General features: G+C 36.7%; 1 protein-coding gene across 4 annotated transcripts in view; it reads left to right on the top strand.

Moving 5' to 3' along the window:
* Positions 1–21,782, top strand: part of CSDE1 (cold shock domain containing E1) — a 34,563-nt gene that overhangs the window by 11,442 nt on the left and 1,339 nt on the right. The window contains exons 1-18 of one of the 4 annotated variants that reach the window (XM_054711388.1): positions 989–1,135; positions 2,671–2,869; positions 3,857–3,966; positions 4,365–4,457; positions 5,074–5,171; positions 7,303–7,384; positions 7,707–7,835; positions 7,941–8,066; positions 8,696–8,908; positions 10,914–11,054; positions 11,141–11,305; positions 13,219–13,326; positions 13,832–14,007; positions 14,786–14,898; positions 16,129–16,248; positions 19,134–19,312; positions 20,099–20,262; positions 21,299–21,431. In XM_054711388.1, coding sequence (XP_054567363.1) covers positions 998–1,135; positions 2,671–2,869; positions 3,857–3,966; positions 4,365–4,457; positions 5,074–5,171; positions 7,303–7,384; positions 7,707–7,835; positions 7,941–8,066; positions 8,696–8,908; positions 10,914–11,054; positions 11,141–11,305; positions 13,219–13,326; positions 13,832–14,007; positions 14,786–14,898; positions 16,129–16,248; positions 19,134–19,312; positions 20,099–20,262; positions 21,299–21,431 — 2,487 coding nt within the window. In that variant the 5' untranslated portion in view covers positions 989–997. Of the gene's footprint in view, positions 1–988; positions 1,136–2,670; positions 2,870–3,856; positions 3,967–4,364; positions 4,458–5,073; positions 5,172–7,302; positions 7,385–7,706; positions 7,836–7,940; positions 8,067–8,695; positions 8,909–10,913; positions 11,055–11,140; positions 11,306–13,218; positions 13,327–13,831; positions 14,008–14,785; positions 14,899–16,128; positions 16,249–19,133; positions 19,313–20,098; positions 20,263–21,298; positions 21,432–21,782 lie in introns of those variants that run through there. The other 3 variants (XM_008147198.3, XM_008147197.3, XM_054711389.1) reach the window with 3 other exon arrangements.

Here is a 21,782-nt window from a genome sequence, read left to right as displayed (position 1 = left end):
CAGATCCTGAACAACTTAGACAGTGAGATTTTCTCTTTATATATTTCTGAGATTCTTTGTTTTCTAACTACTAAGCTTCTGTAGTGGACTCTCTCAGCCCCCCGCCCCCCTCGAGAATCAGTTAGAATGGTTAATTTAGGTTATATAGATTGTATCTAATGTTCATCCTGGATGGCACCAATGACCTCCCTCTAGTTAAGCTGTTACATCGATTATATAGATTGTATCTACTGTCCTGGATGGGCCAATGACCTCCCTCTAGTTAAGCTATTACATCGATTATATAGATTGTATCTAATGTCCATCCTGGATGGCGCCAATGACCTCCCTCTAGTTAAGCTGTTACATCCTTGGTTTATGGCCCCTTGTAAATTGGAAGTATTTAGATAAATAGCTCTTGCGAAACCAGATAATTAAGGAAGGGGCGGTGACTTCAGGAATGTGGACTAGTCCCTATCAGTTTAAGTCGGGACTTGCTGGAATTAAAACATACATTGTGAAAATTTATTGTATTCATCCGCTACTAATTCAAAGTTGAGGAAGTATGCTACTTGGAGAAGTTAGGTTTATGAAGATCAATTTTCCTTTTTAATTTTCTTAAATTTTCTAAAGTGGATAGAAATAAAGCCTTGAAATTCAGAAAGGATTCCTCACTTTATAGTGATAAAAGATAGTGTGCCAAAGAAGAGAATGTTCATTTGTGTCATTTGCTTTTCCTATTTGTTTCTTCATACCTCTTCATCTATTTTTTTTAAAAAAATAAGTTTAGACGCTTAGTGATTGATTGTGCTGGGTTGGATAAGATAATAAAAATTGAATACTGCTTTACCTTTATTCAGAAGGGTAAAAGACTAGATGTCAAGGTTTCCATTTCATTCTATTGAAATGGATTTCAAGTAGAAGTGCTTTTTCTTTAACCTAATCTTTGTATTCTGAATATTAGTTTGCTATGTAAGTCAGTTATAAACATTGTGCTATGTTATCACAGCTGTTTAAGATGGAGAACGTTTTTACTGTGTCATCAGATCCTCATCCCCCTCCTGCATCCCCTCCTTCACTTTCTTTACCTTTATCTTCATCTTCTACCTCATCTGGGACAAAAAAACAAAAGAGGACTCCCATGTATCAGAGATCTGTAAGTCAGGGAAGCAGTTACCCCAGCTTGTTTGCTTTGTGTTTAGAGCATGACTTAGGAGGGCTACTCAGTTTGGTTAAAATACCTTGCAAACTCACTTTCTAACTTCCCTAAGCATTTCCTTCACCTTGAATCTTGAAAGATAAGTTCAGTAGTGTGGGGCTTTGCTGCTCAAAGTGTGTCCAAGAATCAAAAGTATCACTTTGGGAGCTTGTTAGAAGTGGAGAATCTCAAACCCCTGTCCCACTGAATCAGATTTTGTATTTTAACCAGATCACTAGATTGCCAGGTGTAACAAACTTGAGAAACTAGTTTAGAGCCCAGATTGTAGACATTAGGCCTTCTTGGTTTGACATCACTACCACTTGACTTTGGCAAGTCATTTAGCCTCTCTGTTTCCTCATTGTTAAAATGGGGATAATATTTCTCATGGGTTTTTGTAAAAATTAAATGAGTTAATACATGTCAGACAGAATAATATTAAGCATGAAAGAACTAGAACTTAATCACCTACAGATATGAGTGCTTTGATTTGCATGATTTGGCCATCCCACACATTGTTTTAAGTATTTGTGTTTGGCTCTATCTTTCTACAACTTGAGTACTTTTTTCTAATGAAAAACATTTTTATTAATGTTCAACTTTGCACTTAAACGAAATGCTTATAAACCAAAAATAATTTGTTTTTATGGTTTAGTGAAATATCCAATGTGAGGACAGTATTAGATGAACTAAAGAGGTTGCATTGCATTACATCTAAATAGCTCCCCTTTTCTCTAAGGAATGTTTTGCTTTATCTGATCATAAAAATAACAGCATTTAGAGATTTTATCAGTGTCTAAAACAGGTGAAGACTTCTTAAAAGTACCTGTGAAATGATTGAACATTTTCAGAATTGAAGAATTTTTTCTTGGAGTTTTATGTTAGAAAACACTTGTTTTCTAACTCACTATTTTGGGTTCTTTTCCATTAAAGGAACTAAGCATGCATGCATTCTGATATTTTCTGGTTTGAAATAAGTATTGCATATAAAGTTTATTTTAATCGCTACTAACTTAAGTAATTGTCTTCAAGGTGCATGGCTTACGATATAGTATTAAGGTTTCTATTTAAGTTTCAAAGTAAGTGTTAATAAATTTCTTAAGAAAGTGTGCTCATAGTTTAGGTTGCCATCTCTTAAATATTAATTACCAAATTGTTTTAAGATTGTTGTTAAAGTTAACATAAAGGCAGCTTTTACTTATGTTGTTGATTTACCTTAATACTAGCATCTGGAAATTCTGTTTTTCTAGTAAGCAAAAATTCTACCATAAATTGGGACAATTTCCCAAAATAATTAAAATATTTATTCTGATATGTTTTAATAGCTAAATTTGCATTTCAACAATAAAAGCTCATAATCTCCCTTTTATCTATTTTATCTTTATTTTGTTTGCCTTTTTATATTAAAATTTTAATGATTTGTTAATTAGGCCTATGCTGTGGAGATAATGTACAGATCTGTATATATTGAGTTCTTTTTCTTTTCAAAACAGATGAGCTTTGATCCAAACCTTCTCCACAACAATGGACACAATGGGTACCCCAATGGTACTTCAGCAGCACTGCGCGAAACGGGGGTTATTGAAAAACTGCTAACCTCTTACGGATTTATTCAGTGTTCAGAACGTCAAGCTAGACTTTTCTTCCACTGTTCACAGTATAATGGCAACCTGCAGGACTTAAAAGTAGGAGGTAATCTGTTGATTCTCCTTTTTTAAAAAACCAATCACAAATTTCTTTTCCATATCAACTTGCTAATGAGAGTGTTAGTTTGGGTCTTTTAATTCTACCAATTACTAAAGTATGTCTATATAAACTAGCAGAATTCTGATTTCTATTGTAGTGTTATCTTTTTGAGTGATGAAAGGCTGATTAAAAGATATCTTTGAATATTTTTTAAATAGATATTTAGAAGATTTAAGTTCTCCCCTAATAATGACTCTTTATACTGTGTTTGATTTTAGGCCCATAGAAAGATTCAACTTTTCTAATGTTAGTTTTGATTATTTTACCAGGTACTAGTTTGGTAATACCTGAAAAAATAACTCCTACAGTTCACACTTGCGCTATATGAAAAATCATCTTGGCTAACACCAGAGAAGCCATTTTTACATATGAAAATGTGTGGTTTATTTATTAAAGGACTGACGTTACCGAGTCTCAGTGTGTACTTTTAAAAATATCTTTGAGGGGAAAAAGTACGAACAATAGTTAACATGAATATTTTATGTACCAAGTACTCTAAACCCTATGAGAATATTATTTCGGTTAATTCTCGTTACACACTTGAGGTACAGAGGTTAAAAAAACTTGCCAAAGGTCATGATTGTTATATTGCCTTATTTGCAGCATGTGTAAATGCCATGCAAACTAAGATATGGCTTAGTCTAAAGCAATGGTTTTGAAACTAATGTATATCGGAATTACCTGGAAGTCTTGTTAAAAACGGTAGATTGCTGTACTGCTTGCCCAAAGATTGCTTTTTAGTAGGACGAGTGGGACCCGGGGATTTGTGTTTCTGCTAAGCTTCCAGGTAATGGCTGCTGTTGGTGCAGGGACCCCACTTTGGGAATCACTAGTGTAAGGCAGCTCAAATGCTACATTAAGTTTAGGTTGAACATGAGATACTATTTTTTATCAAAATTAGTAGTACAACAAACAGCACTTTCTATATTTTAGATGATGTTGAATTCGAAGTATCATCTGACCGGCGGACTGGGAAACCCATTGCTGTTAAACTGGTGAAGATAAAACAAGAAATCCTCCCTGAAGACCGAATGAATGGACAAGTGAGTGACTTTGATGCTCTGTGTTTTCTTCGGGCCCTGCATTTGCATATCTTTCCCATTAGAAAAGGAAGATTTCCCATCTCCTCAGTTTGCACGCAAGAGAGCTATAGTATATAAAGATCATTATTTTAAAATTATATCAGAAGCACTGGCATTTCTTGACCTGAAATTTAAAAATGGTCAAGACTCAATTTGGGTTTTTACAAATAACCCAGAGTTTATACTTACAGTCAGTTTATGTCTGTAAGTTTGAAACTTGGCAGCATGGCATCCTCTTGTGGATCATATTAAAATGCATCCCTATGTATAGTATAGAGGATATTAAAATTCAGTTTATATTGCACAGTGCTGCTCCTGAAATGATTAGCAATGGAAATTTTTTTTTTTTTGACTGGTAGGTTGTGTGCGCTGTTCCTCACAACTTAGAGAGTAAATCTCCAGCTGCCCCGGGTCAGAGTCCAACAGGGAGTGTATGCTACGAACGTAATGGGGTAAACTTGTGTATTTTTCTTAAACCTTTGCCTGATCCACCATGTGATCTATAAGCGTCCTTTAATTCAAAATAGAAAACGTAAGCTGCAGTAGATAAAATCAATTTTAAATTTGGTTTCTAAGGCTTTGAGTGCAGCATAATAAAAAAATTAAAAGCAAAAAAATCTATAGGACTTCCAAGTGTTTTAGCTTGCCCACGTGTGACCTTAGTTAGAACATTAAGGTAAAATGCTCCTTTTACTCACTTTTTGGGGGGTTGAGGGAGGGGATCTTTTTTCTGGTTTCTTTTAAGCACTAACTCCAGCTTTTTTGTTTGGAATGCCTTATATAAAAATTGGTCTTTTGAAATGTAACTACAGTCTTTGGGCAAACGCTTCCCGTGTGTAAGCTTTTTGAAGTTGGATTGCTGCTCAGCTGTGGACTCGCAGAAGTCATCAGCATCATGGAGGGGAAGTGTGTGTTTATATGAATAAACAATGTGCTTGTCATAAAGCATTTAATTTTAAGGAATTTGGCTTAAAATGCCAGTTTAAAGAGCTATTTAACAAAGTAAGTCACAGTATACCGTAAACATGCATCCTGCCAATATAGTAATAATAACTTATTAATTCACAGGAAGTGTTTTATCTGACTTATACCCCTGAAGACGTGGAAGGGAACGTTCAGCTGGAAACAGGAGATAAAATAAATTTTGTAATTGATAACAATAAACAGTAAGTTCTTTTTTTCCCCCTACCTAAATGATTTTCCTTTTTTGCAATAAGAAATTTGAAGGGAGCCGAAACCGGTTTGGCTCAGTGGATAGAGTGTTGGCCTGCGGACTCAAGGGTCCCAGGTTCGATTCCGGTCAAGGGCATGTACCTTGGTTGCGGGCACATCCCCAGTAGGGGGTGTGCAAGAGGCAGCTGATAGATGTTTCTCTCTCATCGATGTTTCTAACTCTCTATCCCTCTCTGTTCCTCTCTGTAAAAAATCAATAAAATATATATATTAAAAAAAAAAGAAATTTGAAGGGAGTTATAAACCTAGCTTGTAACTCTGGATAATTTTTATGATCCTGTAAATTTTTCATTATTCACTAAGCATTTGAGGGGGTGCATTCTATGATGGGTATTGTACAGGATGTCAAAAATAGGAAGATAATTAGAAAACAGTTTTTAAGGAACTAGCTGTTCCAGAGGTTGGTGAAGATGTTGAAAAGCACAGCAGTGTTGTAAGTTTTGAGGGAAGGTTGTAAAGTCACTAGGAAGATGAGGGGAGAAAGAGTGTCCTTGGTAGAGGAAGTATTTTGGGGAATACTTTGAGGGCCCAATACAAAAAGGCCAGGGGTGGTAAGGTGGAGAAATGAGGGTGGGAAAAGAATTACACTTAGATTGGCATTTGGAATTTGAGGTATCTGTTGGTATTTCTGGGTGAAGATTGAATATGCAGTTACACCTAGTGGAGCTAGTAACGGGCAGGAAATATAGCTGTTGATTTCCAAGGCATAAGCAGTTAAGGAAAGGGTAGTTAGGAAAGCCCAGGGATTATTTTTATTTGGGGATGGGGGAGATGGGAAATACAAGTACAGAAGGAAGTTAAAAATGGGAAGTTGGAAAAAAATGCTAGGAATGCACTTTCCAACAGCACAAGTCCCAAGAGCTTGTGCAGAATCATTAGCCTTGAGCCTTACCTTTTGTAAGACTAGAAGGAATTAGATTGAGTTGTAGGTTTGGATATTACAAAGTTTAGTCTGAATACCTCAATTTAATCTCAAGAAGGAAACCAGAGGATAGAGCTTGAGTTTGAGTGGGGAGCCAATGAAAGGGCTTTACTTAACCTTTATCAAGTTCTTACATGTGCCAAGCATTGCATGAAATAGCTGTTAATCCTCAGAACAGCTTCGCCTGATAACAAACCTGTAAACAGAGGTTTGTTCTCATACAGTAACTTTCCTAAAATTTTCAATAGCAGATATTTAAATCCCAATCTGAGTCTAAAGCCTTTTCACTTCAGTAAGTTGGAAAAGCAAGTAGGAATTTTTTTCTGTGTCTTTGTTAGTCTGATTTTTGAAGTAAAAAGCACAATTGGGTTACAATTTCTTCATGAAGAATTAAGAGAAGTAATTGCTTGGTCTGCAGCTCTTAAAAAGCAACTACATCAACAAATACTATTGCATCTTACACAGTCTGCCATCTTTAAAATGAAATCAAATGTACATTGCTACTGCTCAAAGATGGGGACAATATAGCAGCATATGATGTTATCTAACTGGTTTCAATGAAAGTGAATCATTTTTTAAAGCATAGCAAATTTCTCTGATAATAACTGCATTTAGTCATCTTTCTTTTTATGGCTGTTTAATCAGAAAAAAAAATTGATGAAATAGTTACTAAAGTCAGTCATTGCAAACGGGCCATCTCTTATTCATCTCTCTATCTCCAATACCTTTGCTTGTAGCACATAATGCCTATTCAAATGTGCATTTAATGAATGACCTTCCTAAAACGAGCATTCCCTGTCTTTGGTTGCATGTAGTTTGTGGCTTTATTTCTTTTGTTGTAATGGAAAAGCAGAACATCATGTACCAATGGTGTTATTTTAACAGTCCAAGAGAAAAATGATTATATATATGTTCCTCATTTAGAAGGCTAGGGATTTTGAGCAAAAGTTTTTTTGCATATGAAGCCGTGTGAAAAGAATCAGGTGTCATAAACCTTACATTTGCTCTTAGTGATAGAATTCTTGAGGCCTCAGAAAACTAGTTTATTGTTTGTTCCTTTAGACTCATCGTATCTAACCAAACCATTGCATTTTTCACCCCTCTTTGTGATACCCCCTCCCCACCCAATTATTCCCTTCTAGTACTGGTGCTGTAAGTGCTCGAAACATTATGCTGTTGAAAAAGAAACAAGCCCGCTGTCAGGGAGTAGTTTGTGCCATGAAGGTAAATATCATCCATTTGAGAAACTTGAGTTTTTCTTTGACTATTTTAAGTCTTATACTTCAACTTAATAAGGCTTTTGTTTTTCCTCTTTGTCTTCTCGTTGAAAATATTTTACTGTTAACCTTAATAATATCAAAATTCTTTGGTTACTAATTCATTATGTTTTTTAAAATGGGCCATTTAATTGATAGTATTGGACTTTACCAAATATATTGTTTCATAGCGGTATAATTTTATGAAAAGGTTTATTGATTGTTAATTGTAATCATAAATACACACGCTTAACAGTATATAATGTTTGTTATTTTTTGTTTGGCTTCAGGAGGCGTTTGGCTTTATTGAAAGAGGTGATGTTGTAAAAGAGATATTCTTTCACTATAGTGAATTTAAGGGTGACTTAGAAGCCTTACAGCCTGGAGATGACGTGGAATTCACAATCAAGGACAGAAATGTAAGATAGTTAACTAATTTTATTTGGCTTTGTAAGATCAGTAATGAATTACATTTTTAGGAAACATTTAAAATGACATGCCCCTCCCACCCCCTTTTGATTTAGGGTAAAGAAGTTGCAACAGATGTCAGACTATTGCCTCAAGGAACAGTCATTTTTGAAGATATCAGTTTTGAACATTTTGAAGGAACTGTAACCAAAGTTATCCCAAAAGTTACCAGTAAAAACCAGGTAAATGGTCTTTTTCTGGAGAGTCTTCTTTGCCTCATCAGTAACAGAATTTTTATTCCATTTGATTAATGTAATTATGTGGTATTAGAGCAATGAAATATTTCTTGATATATATATAATTAAGCTAAATGAGAAGCTATTGATTGATTTATCCATGAGTGCAGTTTTTTAATTTTGTTTTGTTGTTATACTGAGCCATAAGGAAAAAGGAACAAAAGCAATGCTTGTTAAAATGGAAAACGACAATTTGGGTGCACAATTGTTTCCACAACTATGTCACCCACTGCCAGTTTGTTTTGTTTCTTTCGTGGGGGCAAAGAGATGAGACCCGAGAGTGAGTTGGGGCGGGGGGGGGGGCGGGGGGGGGGGAGCGGCGATAGTGCTAAGGAAATGTAAAACAAAAAACTAAAACAGTTTTCCTTAAAACTTCTGTGTAGTGTTGTGATTTCATGGTTTTATTATGTTACCTTAGAACACAAAACTTTCAAAGTGGACTTATGTTGTCGACCCCTTTTTTCCCTTTAGGGAGCTATTATAAATAACATGGGTTTGCTGTGTTCTTCTTGTTTGACTTAGAACTAGGAAGGATGGGAAATCTCCAGCTAAAAATAGTTTTTCCTTCTCATCAGAATGACCCATTGCCAGGACGCATTAAAGTTAACTTTGTGATTCCTAAAGAACTTCCCTTTGGAGACAAAGATACAAAATCCAAGGTGACCCTGTTGGAAGGCGACCATGTTAGGTTTAATATTTCAACAGATCGACGTGACAAATTGGAACGAGCAACCAACATAGAAGTTCTATCAAATACATTTCAGTTCACTAATGAAGCCAGAGAAATGGTAAGTGTTGGCTGTTGTAAGTATCCGGTATAAAGGTGGAGTGGTGTTATATTCAAGTTTGTAATACTGTATTAAAAATTATTTAAGTGAATGACGATATTGGGCTGTTGCCTTGTTAAGGTAATTAATAACAGTGCAAGTCAGTCTGGGTTTGACATCTAGCTCTGCTACTTAACCTTGTAAAGATGTGGGAAAGTTTTAGAATGGAAATTTGGACAGGATGATTTTCAAGGTCTTTTGAGAAGTCAGTGATTAACTGGCCCTTAAATATGAAGACTGAGAAGATTTGAGAAAGCAGATTTCCCCAAACTGTTTTTGTAAGATGTTTAGTAAACATTAGATTAAAAATAGAGAAGTTTGTTTCTTTTGTTTTTACATCTGGACTTTGTGAATTCTTTTAGTGGGTATATGTTTAGGAGTGACATATACCAGAATTATTTTTTACAAGCTCAGTTTTCATGAATTAACTTTCCCTAATGTAATTTACATTTAGTTCTGTTTCGGGTCATAACAGCTACAGTATATCTCTAACTAAAAATCTGGAGATTTAGGATGGATCTGGAGAGCATTATGTTAAGTGAAATAAGCTAGGCAATGAAAGAAAAATACCACATGATCTCACTCATTTATGGAAAATAAAGAACATTATAACCTGATGAACAAATAGATACAGAGGCAGTAAAGCATCGAACAGACTGTCAAATTACAGCGGGATGGCTGGGAAGTGTTGGGGGAGGCGGGGGGAAAAGATCAAAGGACTTGTATGCATGCATATAAGCACACCACTGGACACAAGACACTGGGGGCGGGGGATGAGGGCATGCGATGGGGTAGGGGAGGCTGGGGGAAGGTCAATGGGGAGAAAAAAAGGAGATATATGTACTACTATATGTAATACTTTAAACAATAAAAAAAATCTGGAGATTTAAATGCATGATTTAAAAAAACCATTTCTCAGGCAGGATCTGTTTTTGCTTTATGGCATGAGTTCATCGTTGAGTAACTTGGCTACCATTAGGATTTAGCAAGGATTAAATGTCAATAATTGTGCTTCATTGAACATTTGAGGACCTGCCAAGTGCCCTCTACTCTGGATATAATGCCCTCATAGAGCTGATAATTTAGTGAGGAAAGGATTTTCTTTATCTTAGTCTTCAGACCTAAACCTTAAGTCCTTCCTGTGCCTAAACTCACATAAAAATTTTGAGGTATAGATCAGAGCATTACCTTTAGTTGACTGTTGAAGTATTTGAAGTATCGGCCTATAGATTTTTTTATATCTCTGGAAATCATATTGTCATTAAGTTTGGACCTTGTTTGTAATCTTGTCTGCCACTTATTAGCTGTGTGCTTTGGACAAATTGCTTAACCTCTCTCAGCCTTGACTATCGTATCTTGCAAAAACATAATCTACTAAGTTCACAGAATTGAGAATTAAATGGAGTACATTGTGTTGCATATATTTACATTGAAATCCAACTTTTTCTAGTGCATGTTGGCCAAGCAGTGTAGCATCTGGTGGGTCTCAGTTGCTTAGAAATTGGTTTACTTCACTGAAAGCAGTGAGTTTGTATGTAAATGGAAAAATTACTGCATGCTCTCCTTCCTAGGACACCCATACCTTTTTCTTTCCCCTCACCTCCCCTCACAGGTGTACATCTCCTAAACTCTAAGGGACCCCACGAGACTTTCAATCAGGGGAACAATGGACAGCGGCAGCTCGTCCCCCCTGAAGCTGTCTCCAAGGCCCCCTTTTCTCTGACTTCTCAGCCAAGCAGCCCTGCTTAACTCTCTCCTGTTGCTGCCTCTATACTTTGCCCTTCCTTGCTTCACTGTCCCCAGCTTTAATAAACATACTCTTAAAATGAAAAAAGATGAAAGGAAAAATTACAATGTGGATACAGAATTTGGGTCAAAGAATTCCTAATTTAACTTGATTATGTTTGCATGCTTAAATGTTGTTTTGAAAGCTTCACAGCCAGTGAAACTATTATTTGTGTTTCAGGGTGTAATTGCGGCCATGAGAGATGGTTTTGGTTTCATCAAGTGTGTGGATCGTGATGCTCGTATGTTCTTCCACTATAGTGAGATTCTGGATGGGAACCAGCTCCATATTGCAGATGAAGTAGAGTTTACTGTGGTTCCTGTGAGTAGTTTTTGAGAAAAGTAAGAGTGGTTTTGTTTTTTATGCTTCCTTTTCCAGTTTAAGTTATTTTTCTTTATTACTTGTAGGATATGCTCTCTGCCCAAAGAAATCATGCTATTAGGATTAAAAAACTTCCCAAGGGCACGGTTTCATTCCATTCCCATTCAGATCATCGTTTTCTGGGCACTGTAGAAAAAGAAGCCACTTTTTCCAATCCTAAAACCACTAGCCCAAATAAAGGCAAGGAAAAGGTAAGTCTTACATTCATCGATAATTTTTGTAGCTCTTTATTCCTTTTCTGCTTAAAGGCAAACACTATCCACACAATAATGGGATATTATCTTTTAGAATTCCCTGTTTTATTAACTAAATTAGAGCAATGTTTTTTAATCTCGGCATTATGGACATTTGGGGCTGGATAATTCTTTGTGGGTGTGGGGCTGTTCTGTGCATTGTGGGATGTTTAGTAGCATCTCTATCCTCTACTCACTAGAGGCCAGTATGGTTCTAGATACTGCCAAATGTCCTAAAATGACCCCTGCTAGAATGACAGTACATTCTTCCAAGCAGTTTAAAACTTTCAAATTTAGGTAGATGCACTTCACACATTTGAGCTTCATTTATTGAAAAGTCCACTGAATCTGCTGTCAAGTAAATACAATTGAGGCTTTTATGGAAACAATTCATATAGAATATAAAATGTTTCTGTAAAAGGTCAATTTCACTCTGGTGAAATTCTAAACTAGCAGAATCGGGTGTTTTCACTATAGCATTGACATTTAATAGGTGGAAATAAATGAGGAAAGGACATGCATTACGATAGAGATACAGGGGAGAAATATTAAGGATTTCTTTAGAAAGCACCAAGTAGTTTGACAGGAAGATGGGTACTTTTTCTTTTTCGGGGTGAGTCAGAGAAATAAGGATGAAAAGATCAGGATACAGATAGATTAAGAATGTGTTGATTGCTACTCTAAGGAATTTAGACCTTGTTCTGTACTCAGAATAAGTTTTCTGTTGGAAAGTGACATCGGGTGTGCAGTTCAGGAAGATACTGGCATTAGTATGAACCCTAGATGGGGGTGGAGAAAGACAAAAGATGGAAGAGGCTGAATAGGAAATTATTTAATAGTTTAGGTAGTTCTCGGAACTAGAGACAGCATGGTTGCCGACAAAAGAAGGTACATTAGAGCAGGGATCATCTTATCTCTAGTTAATAGACTTGGTATATACTGTCGTGTCAGATGTTGACTGGATATTGAGGTTAATGGGTAGAGAGAGAGAAAAAAATGAATGCTGAGATTGTGACATTGGATAACTGGCAAAAGAGTCCATGCCATTGGAGTCAGACCTGAATTCCCTGAACAACATGACATCACTCTTCACTTAACCAGAGTCAGATCCTTAGCATCACTTCTGGTATTTGACAGTGATTTAAGTGTTACTTTGAAAACATTGGCATGTCATAGCTTAATCACTTGTTTGAATATCAAATACTCTGAACTGCAAATTCTCATGCGTTGGCAAATATATTGATTAACATTATATACAAAACACTGTGAGTACTTTGGAATATTCAAAATAGGTGATAAAAAAGTCTTCCTGTCCTACAGAATTTCCACCTGATTGAAAAATACATGCCCAGTTTGATTTCTGATTAGCTATGAATAGTATGGAATGGGCATGTAATAAATTTTCATTTTTTTTTAAATATATTTTATTGATTTTTTACAGAGAGAAAGGGAGAGGGATAGAGAGTTAGAAACATTGATCAGCTGCCTCCTGCACACCTCCCACAGGGGATGTGCTTGCAACCAAGGTACATGCCCTTGACTGGAATCGAACCCAAGACCCTTCAGTCCTCAGGCCGACGCTCTATCCACTGAGCCAAACCAGTTAGGGCTAAATTTTCAATAAGGTTTCCCTCAACAGCAAAAATTAGCTTCTTAAGACTAAAGGACCCAATTACAGCAAATTGAATCAATTCTGGATTAAGGCAAGACTGCCTTTTATTCATCTGAAAAATCGATTATTGTTAGAATCCTGGATTAGGACATTTTTACAGCTGTGCCAGTTCATTGGCTCAAGGGTCTATAAGAACTATAACTGTTTTTATATTGCTTTTTTGTTCTTCATTCTTTTCATTGTATTCTATCTTCTTTAGGAGGCTGAGGATGGTATTATTGCTTATGATGATTGTGGGGTGAAATTGACTATTGCTTTTCAAGCCAAGGATGTGGACGGATCTACTTCTCCTCAAATAGGGGATAAGGTAAGATAATCCTGCTTATTTTAGAGAGGGAGCATTGAGGGCTGTCATCTTAATTATTAATTCTGTAAAATAGTTGTTATAGTAGGAATTTCACAAATAGATGGTGTATTAGTAAAATTTTATGTGCTTACAAGTTTACTATATGAACCTCTTCCTATTTAAGAGCAGTTTATTCAGTTAGAACAGGGTCTAGCAAGCTCCGTAAACTCTTTACGGAGCCAATATGTAAACATTAGATAAGATATGCCTAAATCAGTTAGCTTAGATAAAATTAATATTGGTAAGAAAGTTAAGACAGCCACTGAAACAGCAAAGTGAATTCACACCAATGATTGTATATTGCTTTCATTTTTCTCTTACTTAGTATGTCTGGTTTTCTGATAGTCCTCTTTCAGAGAAATTAAGAATTTATTTACAAAGGATATTTGGAGTGGAAAGCATAGTCTAAGTTAAGAGCTTGGTGTGGAAATGACGTGGTATTAATGAGCATCCTTATTTTTCACAGGTTGAGTTTAGTATTAGTGACAAACAGAGGCCTGGACAGCAGATTGCAACCTGTGTGCGACTTTTAGGTCGAAATTCTAACTCCAAGAGGCTCTTGGGTTATGTGGCAACTCTGAAGGATAATTTTGGATTTATTGAAACAGCCAATCATGATAAGGAAATCTTTTTCCATTACAGGTAAGAAATGCCTTTTTAGGAATTTACAGCTTACTATTCATTCTTTGATTTTAGAGTCAAAAACATTTAGTATTGTGCAGTTACATTTTTAAAAAATATATTTTATTGATTTTTTTACAGAGAGGAAGGGAGAGGGATAGAGAGTTAAAAACATCGATGAGAGAGAAACATCAATCAGCTGCCTCCTGCACACCCCCACTGGGGATGTGTCCGCAACCAAGGTACATGCCCTTGACCGGAATCGAACCCGGGACCTTTCAGTCCACAGGCCGACGCTCTATCCACTGAGCCAAACCGGTCTCGGCCAGTTACATATTTTTTAATTGCAATTTTTATATTAGTGAAAAGTTAATCATCTCCTTTTGTGGAGAGAACATGTGGCCAAAAGATGTAGAAAGGTTTGTACATGTTTTGAACATTGGATAGGAGACTTTCTGGTTCAGTGAAAGAATACTCTTCTATATGTTGCTACCAGAGAGTTGTACGTATGATTTTGATGTTATAAGATTGAATAGTGGTTAAGAGCATGGGCTCTTAGAACCACTTACTATCTATGAAATTTATCTCCTGGTATCTTAGTTTCATTATCTTGAAGCTGGGGGTAATGGTACCTTCTCACAGGTTGTTTATGAGGATTAAATGAGTCAGTTCATATAATGTGCTTAAAGCAGTATAGGTAGGCACACCATGAATGTTGTTATAAAAGAAAGAAAGGCTGCTTGTTACTGTTGCTTGTGATTATTGCTTATTCAAATATCATTTCTTTTTCCCCCTTCAGTGAGTTCTCTGGTGATGTCGATAGCCTGGAACTGGGGGACATGGTCGAGTACAGCTTGTCCAAAGGCAAAGGCAACAAAGTCAGTGCAGAAAAAGTCAACAAAACACACTCGGGTAATTTATTCAGTCTATGTTTTGGTTGAGAGAGGAGGGATAATCAGTGGGAGAGGGAGCAAAAAATTCAATTTTTCTAGATCAGTGGTTCTCCAGCTGTGATCCCCAGATCCAGCAGTATCCCCTGGCCACTTTTTAGAAATACAGGTTCTCTGACCCCACCCTAACCTTCTGAAACCCTGGAGATGGGCAGTCTGTTTTAATAATTCCTTCAGGGTGATTCTGATGTACACTGAAGTTTGAGAACCACCGTTCTAGATATTTTAGATTATTTTCTTTATTTGCCATTCAATATCTCTTTTAAAAATAACCCCAAGATATAAATCTTCCCAGAGTTGAGGAGAGGTGCTTTCCTCTAGAAGACCGTTTTGAAGAAGGATGAGTCAATGTGAAAAATAATGGAAACTTAAGAAAATCATTGCTATTTAGCATCTCTAATTTTTTAAAGGCCTGCAGTTAACTTTTGACTTTTATCTAAACTCCCCAAATAATACTTCCTCTTGTTTAGACCTAGAGAAATGACAGCCAAGGATGTTCATTTCCGTTCGATAAATATTAAGTGCATGCTATGTTTTGGGTACCAGGGGAGAGGGAGAGAACAGTGAATAAATCAGCAATTCCTGATCTTTGTGATTTATATTTATATTCTCTATTACAAGCAAACGGAGATGAGTAAAATACTGTATGTAGTATGTTTAGAAAGATAGTAATACATATTGTTAATATAAAATAAATCAGGAATGTATGTGAGTATTGGGGTTGCCATTTTAGAGACCAGGGAAGGCCTCACACAAAAAGTGACATTTGGTCATCTGGAAAAGGTGAGAGAGCAAGACATGTTTTAAATATGTATGTTTGTTAGTTCCTTAAACAAATTAACTTTATTTTAATGGTAGTTTAGAAATAAATAGCTGGCAACCAATCTTTTTTTTTTTTTTTAATCTTAGAGAAAGGGGAGGGGGAGAGAGAGAAAAGTCAATGTGAAAAAGAAAAATCAATTGGTTGCCTCCCACCTGCACCCCAACCAGGGATCAAACGAGAAACCTGGTTATGTGCCCTGACTGGGATCCAGCTCACAACTTTTTGGTGAGATGCTCCAACCAACTGAACCACCTGGCTAGGGCAACCAGTCTTCTGTTAACATTTGTTCTGATGATTTTTGCTCTCTTTCCTGTGAGCTAGAGTATAAATAAAATTGTAGAATGAGGTATACACGCTTCTGTTTTGTAGTGAATGGTATTACTGAAGAAGCAGATCCTACCATCTACTCTGGTAAAGTCATTCGTCCCTTGAGAAGTGTTGATCCAACACAGACTGAGTACCAAGGAATGATTGAGATCATGGAGGAAGGTAAGAGCATCTCTATCAGATTGCAGTTTGCCTTACCGTGGAAGATTTAAAAATATGATGGTTTGGGTTGCAGTTGTTTCCAAATTCCTTAAAAACTGAACTAAGAAAAGTGACTTTCCTACCATGCTTGGCTTTTATTTTCATATCCCTGGAAATGAGATCAGCCTGGGTTTACGTAGTGAACAAATGACTACTGTATGAACATATCACTGATGCATATGCAACTAACTGAACTATATTGAAATGGACTAAGAACAGAATCTCACACTTAAAAAAAATGCATTTATTGTCTGTGATAAGCAAATATTCACAATTGACTTGATTTAGTACAACTTCATAGTTTTTCTCTTATTCACTGGTTATTTACATCAGTATTAACACATTTTTCTAATCATTCAATTACATAAAAATGTTTGCTTCCTGTGAAAGTTCACGATACCTATTCCTTAATATTTAGGGTTCCATGGGAATTTTACCAACTACTTGTCTCTAAACCCCAAGGCTCCCTGTATTTTCCACTTTCTGCTTTTTTCTCCCCATCTTTAGTAGCTCCCTGAATTCTGATGCCACACCTCACCACTAACAGTTACCACCCAAGAAGATCCACTTTGTGTGTAAAATAAGTTTGCAATAGAAATGATAGTAGGGAACAGTGGATAATTAGTTTAGCAAAATTACCAAAATAATTGGGTTGATGAGAGGGTTTGAAATTCCAACCAAAGATGATAGCCTGGCTCACAAACAGGAAATCTTAGTTGTCTATGAGTCAGAGAGAACATAAACTGGGGAAGAGTAGGTCATCTGAGAGAGAAATGAAGCTTCATAACATGTTCCTTTACCTCATGAGGTTCTTAGGAATTTGTGTTTTACATAGAACAGTGCCCCACTGCACACACCTCCAAATATGAGTTCATTTTATAGCAAACCAATCTTTTAAACTAATGCCACGATGACATCATACCCCGAAATGGGCCTTAGGGACATAGGCAACTAACTCGTGAGATAATATCAAATCACCCTTCTTCCTCTCTAAATGCCCCTTTTACTACCTTTTGCATTCCCAACCCCTCAATACACTTATTCTTCAACAATGGTATAGGATATAGTCCAAAGCAAGGGTTTTGTGGAAAAGAAAACTTTTCTGAAATCTCTAAGCCTAGAATTTTCTGAAACTAGACAGGTCACATTTTCCCACTTAATGGTGAGAACAGTTCTTTCCTTATTTAGGAATACATCTGTAACTTGATGTAAGATAAGACCATGAGCTTTGGAGTCAGGGAGACCTAGATCTGAACACCATCTCTTCCACTTCTAGCTGTATATCTTTGGACAAATTACTTAAATCTTCCCTAGCTCAGTTTCTTCATCTTTAGATGAGGATAGTATCTTCAACTTCAGAATAGAATAAGATTAAATATGAGTCCATATAAGTTTTTAATATTTGGTAGTTACTGTTAATACCACTATATCCGACCAACTGTCTAAACCTTCTGCATGACTTGATATTGGAAGTATCTCCTCAAGGTTTTCGACTGTAAAATCAAGAAAATGGTTAAATGGAATTGCAGTTCTGAAGCTTCCACTTCCACCTGCATTTTTTTTCTCCTTTTCTCCACCTTTCTTGGTTCAGTAGATTCACCATTGAGGTGAATTGATAAGCAGCTGAACTCTTTGGCCTGGTTTTTATCCATGACCTTCAACCAACATTTTACTCTAGGGTAGACCTCAGCAAATAATAGTGGTTTGTTGGTTTGTTTAAATATATTTTTACTGATTTCAGAGAGGAAGGGAGGAGAGATAGAAACATTGATGAGAGCGAATCATTAATCAGCTGCCTCCTGCACGCCCCCTACTGGGGATCGAACCCAGGACCCTCCAGTCCTCAGGCTGACGCTCTATCCTCTGAGCCAAACCACCTGGGGCTGTGGTTTGTTTGTTTCTTTTAAGTTTTTTTTTGAAACACAGCTGACAACTCGTTTACATACAAGGTGGACAAAAGGAGGTTTACAGTCATGAATGTGTGAGACACAGTTTATTGTATTATTTTCTCTACAAACAATTGTAAAACTACCTCTGCCCATCCTTGTATTGTCTTTGGTAGCTTTCTGACTACAACAGCAAAGTTGAGTAGTTGTGGCTTATAGAATGATCTATAAGCCTAAAATATTTACATCTAGCTCTTTTATTCTTTAATCGTTACCCGAGGTTATACTCTTTATTGATTTTAGAGAGAGGAAGGCAGGGAGGAGTGAGAGAGAAACATCAATGTCAGAAACATCTATTGTGCCCAGACTGGGGTTGAACCTGCAACCTATGTCTGTGCTGCCCTGACGGGGAATGAACCCGCAACCTTTTGGTGTACAGGACGGCACTCTAGAAAAAGTGTGCTGACCCCTGATTTAGGAAAAAGGTGCCTGTTGATTTGAGGGTGTCAAAATTAGAACAAAGAAAGGAGGTAGAATGGCAAAGAAATTTATTAACATTGTTTTTGCATGTACCTGGCTTATTGTTTAATACCTAGTTGAGTATGGGTCAGAAATACTTCGGTTGGCTCATACGTGACCTTGAGAAGAAGATAATCCAGGGGATCATATCAACAACCCATAGTGCTTAAAATGCTCAGACATTTAGGTGATGAGATTCTAAGTGATAGTATTATTTTTAATTTCATAAATGTCATTTAAAACTGTTCACTAGCTATTAAGGTATGAGCTACAGGTCCTTGTTTTCATTGTAGTATTTACGATTTCATTGAAGCTTTTAAAGTAGAATATCTCAGGGGCAAAAAAGTATTTTTCATAACCTTTATAAATTTATTAGGATCATCAGCAGAGGGCTGTTGTGAAATATTAGCTTTTAGTCTTTGTACCTTTTTCTCCCTACAGGGGATATGAAAGGTGAGGTCTATCCATTTGGCATAGTTGGAATGGCCAACAAAGGGGATTGCCTGCAGAAAGGGGAGAGTGTCAAATTCCAATTGTGTGTCCTGGGCCAAAATGCACAGACTATGGCTTACAACATCACACCTCTGCGTAGGGCCACTGTGGAGTGTGTGAAAGATCAGGTAAGTGGCGGTATTTCTGGATCTGAAATTGATCCCGTTATGAGTTGGTAACCAAATAGTAACCAAACCTTGAAATTCTTTCAGCCAAGGGAGATTCTATCACCATTCATCTGGTTTTAAATTCTACTTTACCCTTTTTTCAATAATTTGAGCTAACCTATATAAACATGAAGAAAACTACATGAATAGGGGGAAATTGGTGATTTTGATAACTAACATTACATGATGGGGAAAATAAACTTAGAGTGAGATTTTCAGAATAGAAAGATTTAAAGGTCAAAGATTCTTTTGTAAGCCATACAAGGAAAGAAACCATGTGTAGAAGTGTTCATAAAATAAGCTTTAGGGCAAACAAATTTATTCCTGGCACTGAGATCTCAAGAAAATCCCTCTGAGTCCAGGACATTTTTAAATATCAGTATTGTAAATAAAGTATTTTGTATGGCTGTTTTTTATAATACAATGCATATGTTTATGTAACAGCTTACTAAAGATCTTACATTATTCAAAAATTTAGCTCATATAATATATGAAGGCACAGGGCAGCCTTTCTACTTGTTTTAGCCAGGCTATAATAGTCATGGCGGTGATTTCAAGTATGTATTTCTGCCCTGGCAAGTTTTGCTGACTTATAATGCTGTTATGTTCTAGCACAGGCAGCTGAACTGGAGCATCAGTATTGATACCATGTTTTGTAAACCCCTTCTTGTTAGGGTCACACATTGTGCTTCATTCAAAGTGAGGCGCTCTACCCCTGTGATACGTATTTTTGTTTTTAAATTTCAGTTTGGTTTCATTAACTATGAAGTAGGGGATAGCAAGAAGCTCTTTTTCCATGTGAAAGAAGTTCAGGATGGCATTGAGCTACAGGCTGGAGATGAGGTGGAATTCTCAGTGATTCTTAATCAGCGCACTGGCAAGTGCAGCGCTTGTAATGTTTGGCGAGTCTGGTGAGTTTTTGTTGTTGGATTAACAATCTCCCTGGACAACTTGCAATCTCTGCATTATCACATTTCTTCACTTTTCTATCTCTGCTTTTCTTAATTCTCTACTTTCACTTTGTTATTTCTTGGTACTTTGTATCTTTTACCTCTAGTCTTCATTGTGTAAACTTTTTAGTTTCAGAAATCTGGCCCAGTAGAATATTAATTAGGCACTTGCTATATAATAGATCTTAATATAAAATTATGATGTATGCCCTAACCGGTTTGGCTTAGTGGATAGAGCGTCGGCCTGCAGACTGAAGGGTCCCAGGTTCGATTCCAGTCAAGGGCATGTACCTTGGTTGCGGGCACATCCCCAATAGGGAGTGTGCAGGAGGCAATTGATTGATGTTTCTAACGCTCTATCCCTCTCCCTTCCTCTCTGTAAAAAATCAATAAAATATATAGGAAATAAAAGTAAAATGATGATGTAGTCCTTGTTCTTAAAGGATTCTGCTTAGCTTTTTTTTGTATGGGTTTTTTTGTTTGTTTGTTTTTCCATTAAGCCATTTCTGGGTTATATGGTGCTTAAAAGTCTAATTTTATAGATTAGCAGTTCTGGCTCTGTTTTTTTTGTTTTTTTGTGTGAGGTTTTTATTGTGTGTTTTTTTTTTTGTTTTTTTTTTAATAACATTGTTACCATGCTAGAAGCTGGGAGTCTCTGGAAATATTTCTTTATATATAACTCTTCTAAGGTTTTTCACATCCACTACCTTGTTTTATGTGTCTGTGAAACTGGTCTTTCTGGATGCAGACCAGTCTAGGGATGACCGTCACCCAAATGATTCTTCCAGCTCCTATGCAGGAATAAACCTTGAGTTGGGAATAAAAACATAAACAAACTTGTCTGTCCTGTCTTGCTAGCTAGCTAGTTAAATGAGGCAAGAGTCCCCCTCATTAAAACTGAGTCACTTGGGTAGTTAGGTGGAAAATGCACTCCTCTGTAAGTACTTGTTTCTTCCCACCATGTGTTGCTGCTTCTCACTTCTTGACTTGGTTACAGCGAGGGCCCCAAGGCTGTTGCAGCTCCACGACCTGATAGGTTGGTCAATCGCTTGAAGAACATCACTCTGGATGATGCCAGTGCTCCTCGCCTAATGGTTCTTCGTCAGCCAAGGGGACCAGATAACTCAATGGTATGAGGAGGGTATACAAGGTTTTGGGGGAGGGAAGGTTGTGATGTGACAGACCAGTATAATATTTGAGGTCCTATTTTAGCATATCTCAGAGCGCTTATGGAGCATTAGTATTGCTTATAACTAGTTAGGACTCCTTCCCTACGTGTTGGTTCAGTCCCCAACATAATGGTTGCTTACCAGTAAGAAGCACATTTCTTTGTTTTCCTGATACTTTGAACATAGTTGTAGGTAATAAGGAGGGCTTACTATGTAAGATTTCCTCTGGGAAAAAACTGGTAGTGGTTAAGATGGTTAAAAGTAATGCTTTTGAAGTTCACTTTGGAATTGTGGCTGTGCTGTGATTGTCAT

Source organism: Eptesicus fuscus, chromosome 22 (genome assembly GCF_027574615.1).
Source record: "Eptesicus fuscus isolate TK198812 chromosome 22, DD_ASM_mEF_20220401, whole genome shotgun sequence".
Classification (NCBI taxonomy): Eukaryota; Metazoa; Chordata; class Mammalia; order Chiroptera; family Vespertilionidae; genus Eptesicus; species Eptesicus fuscus.
This window is presented reverse-complemented; position numbering and strand designations above follow the sequence as displayed.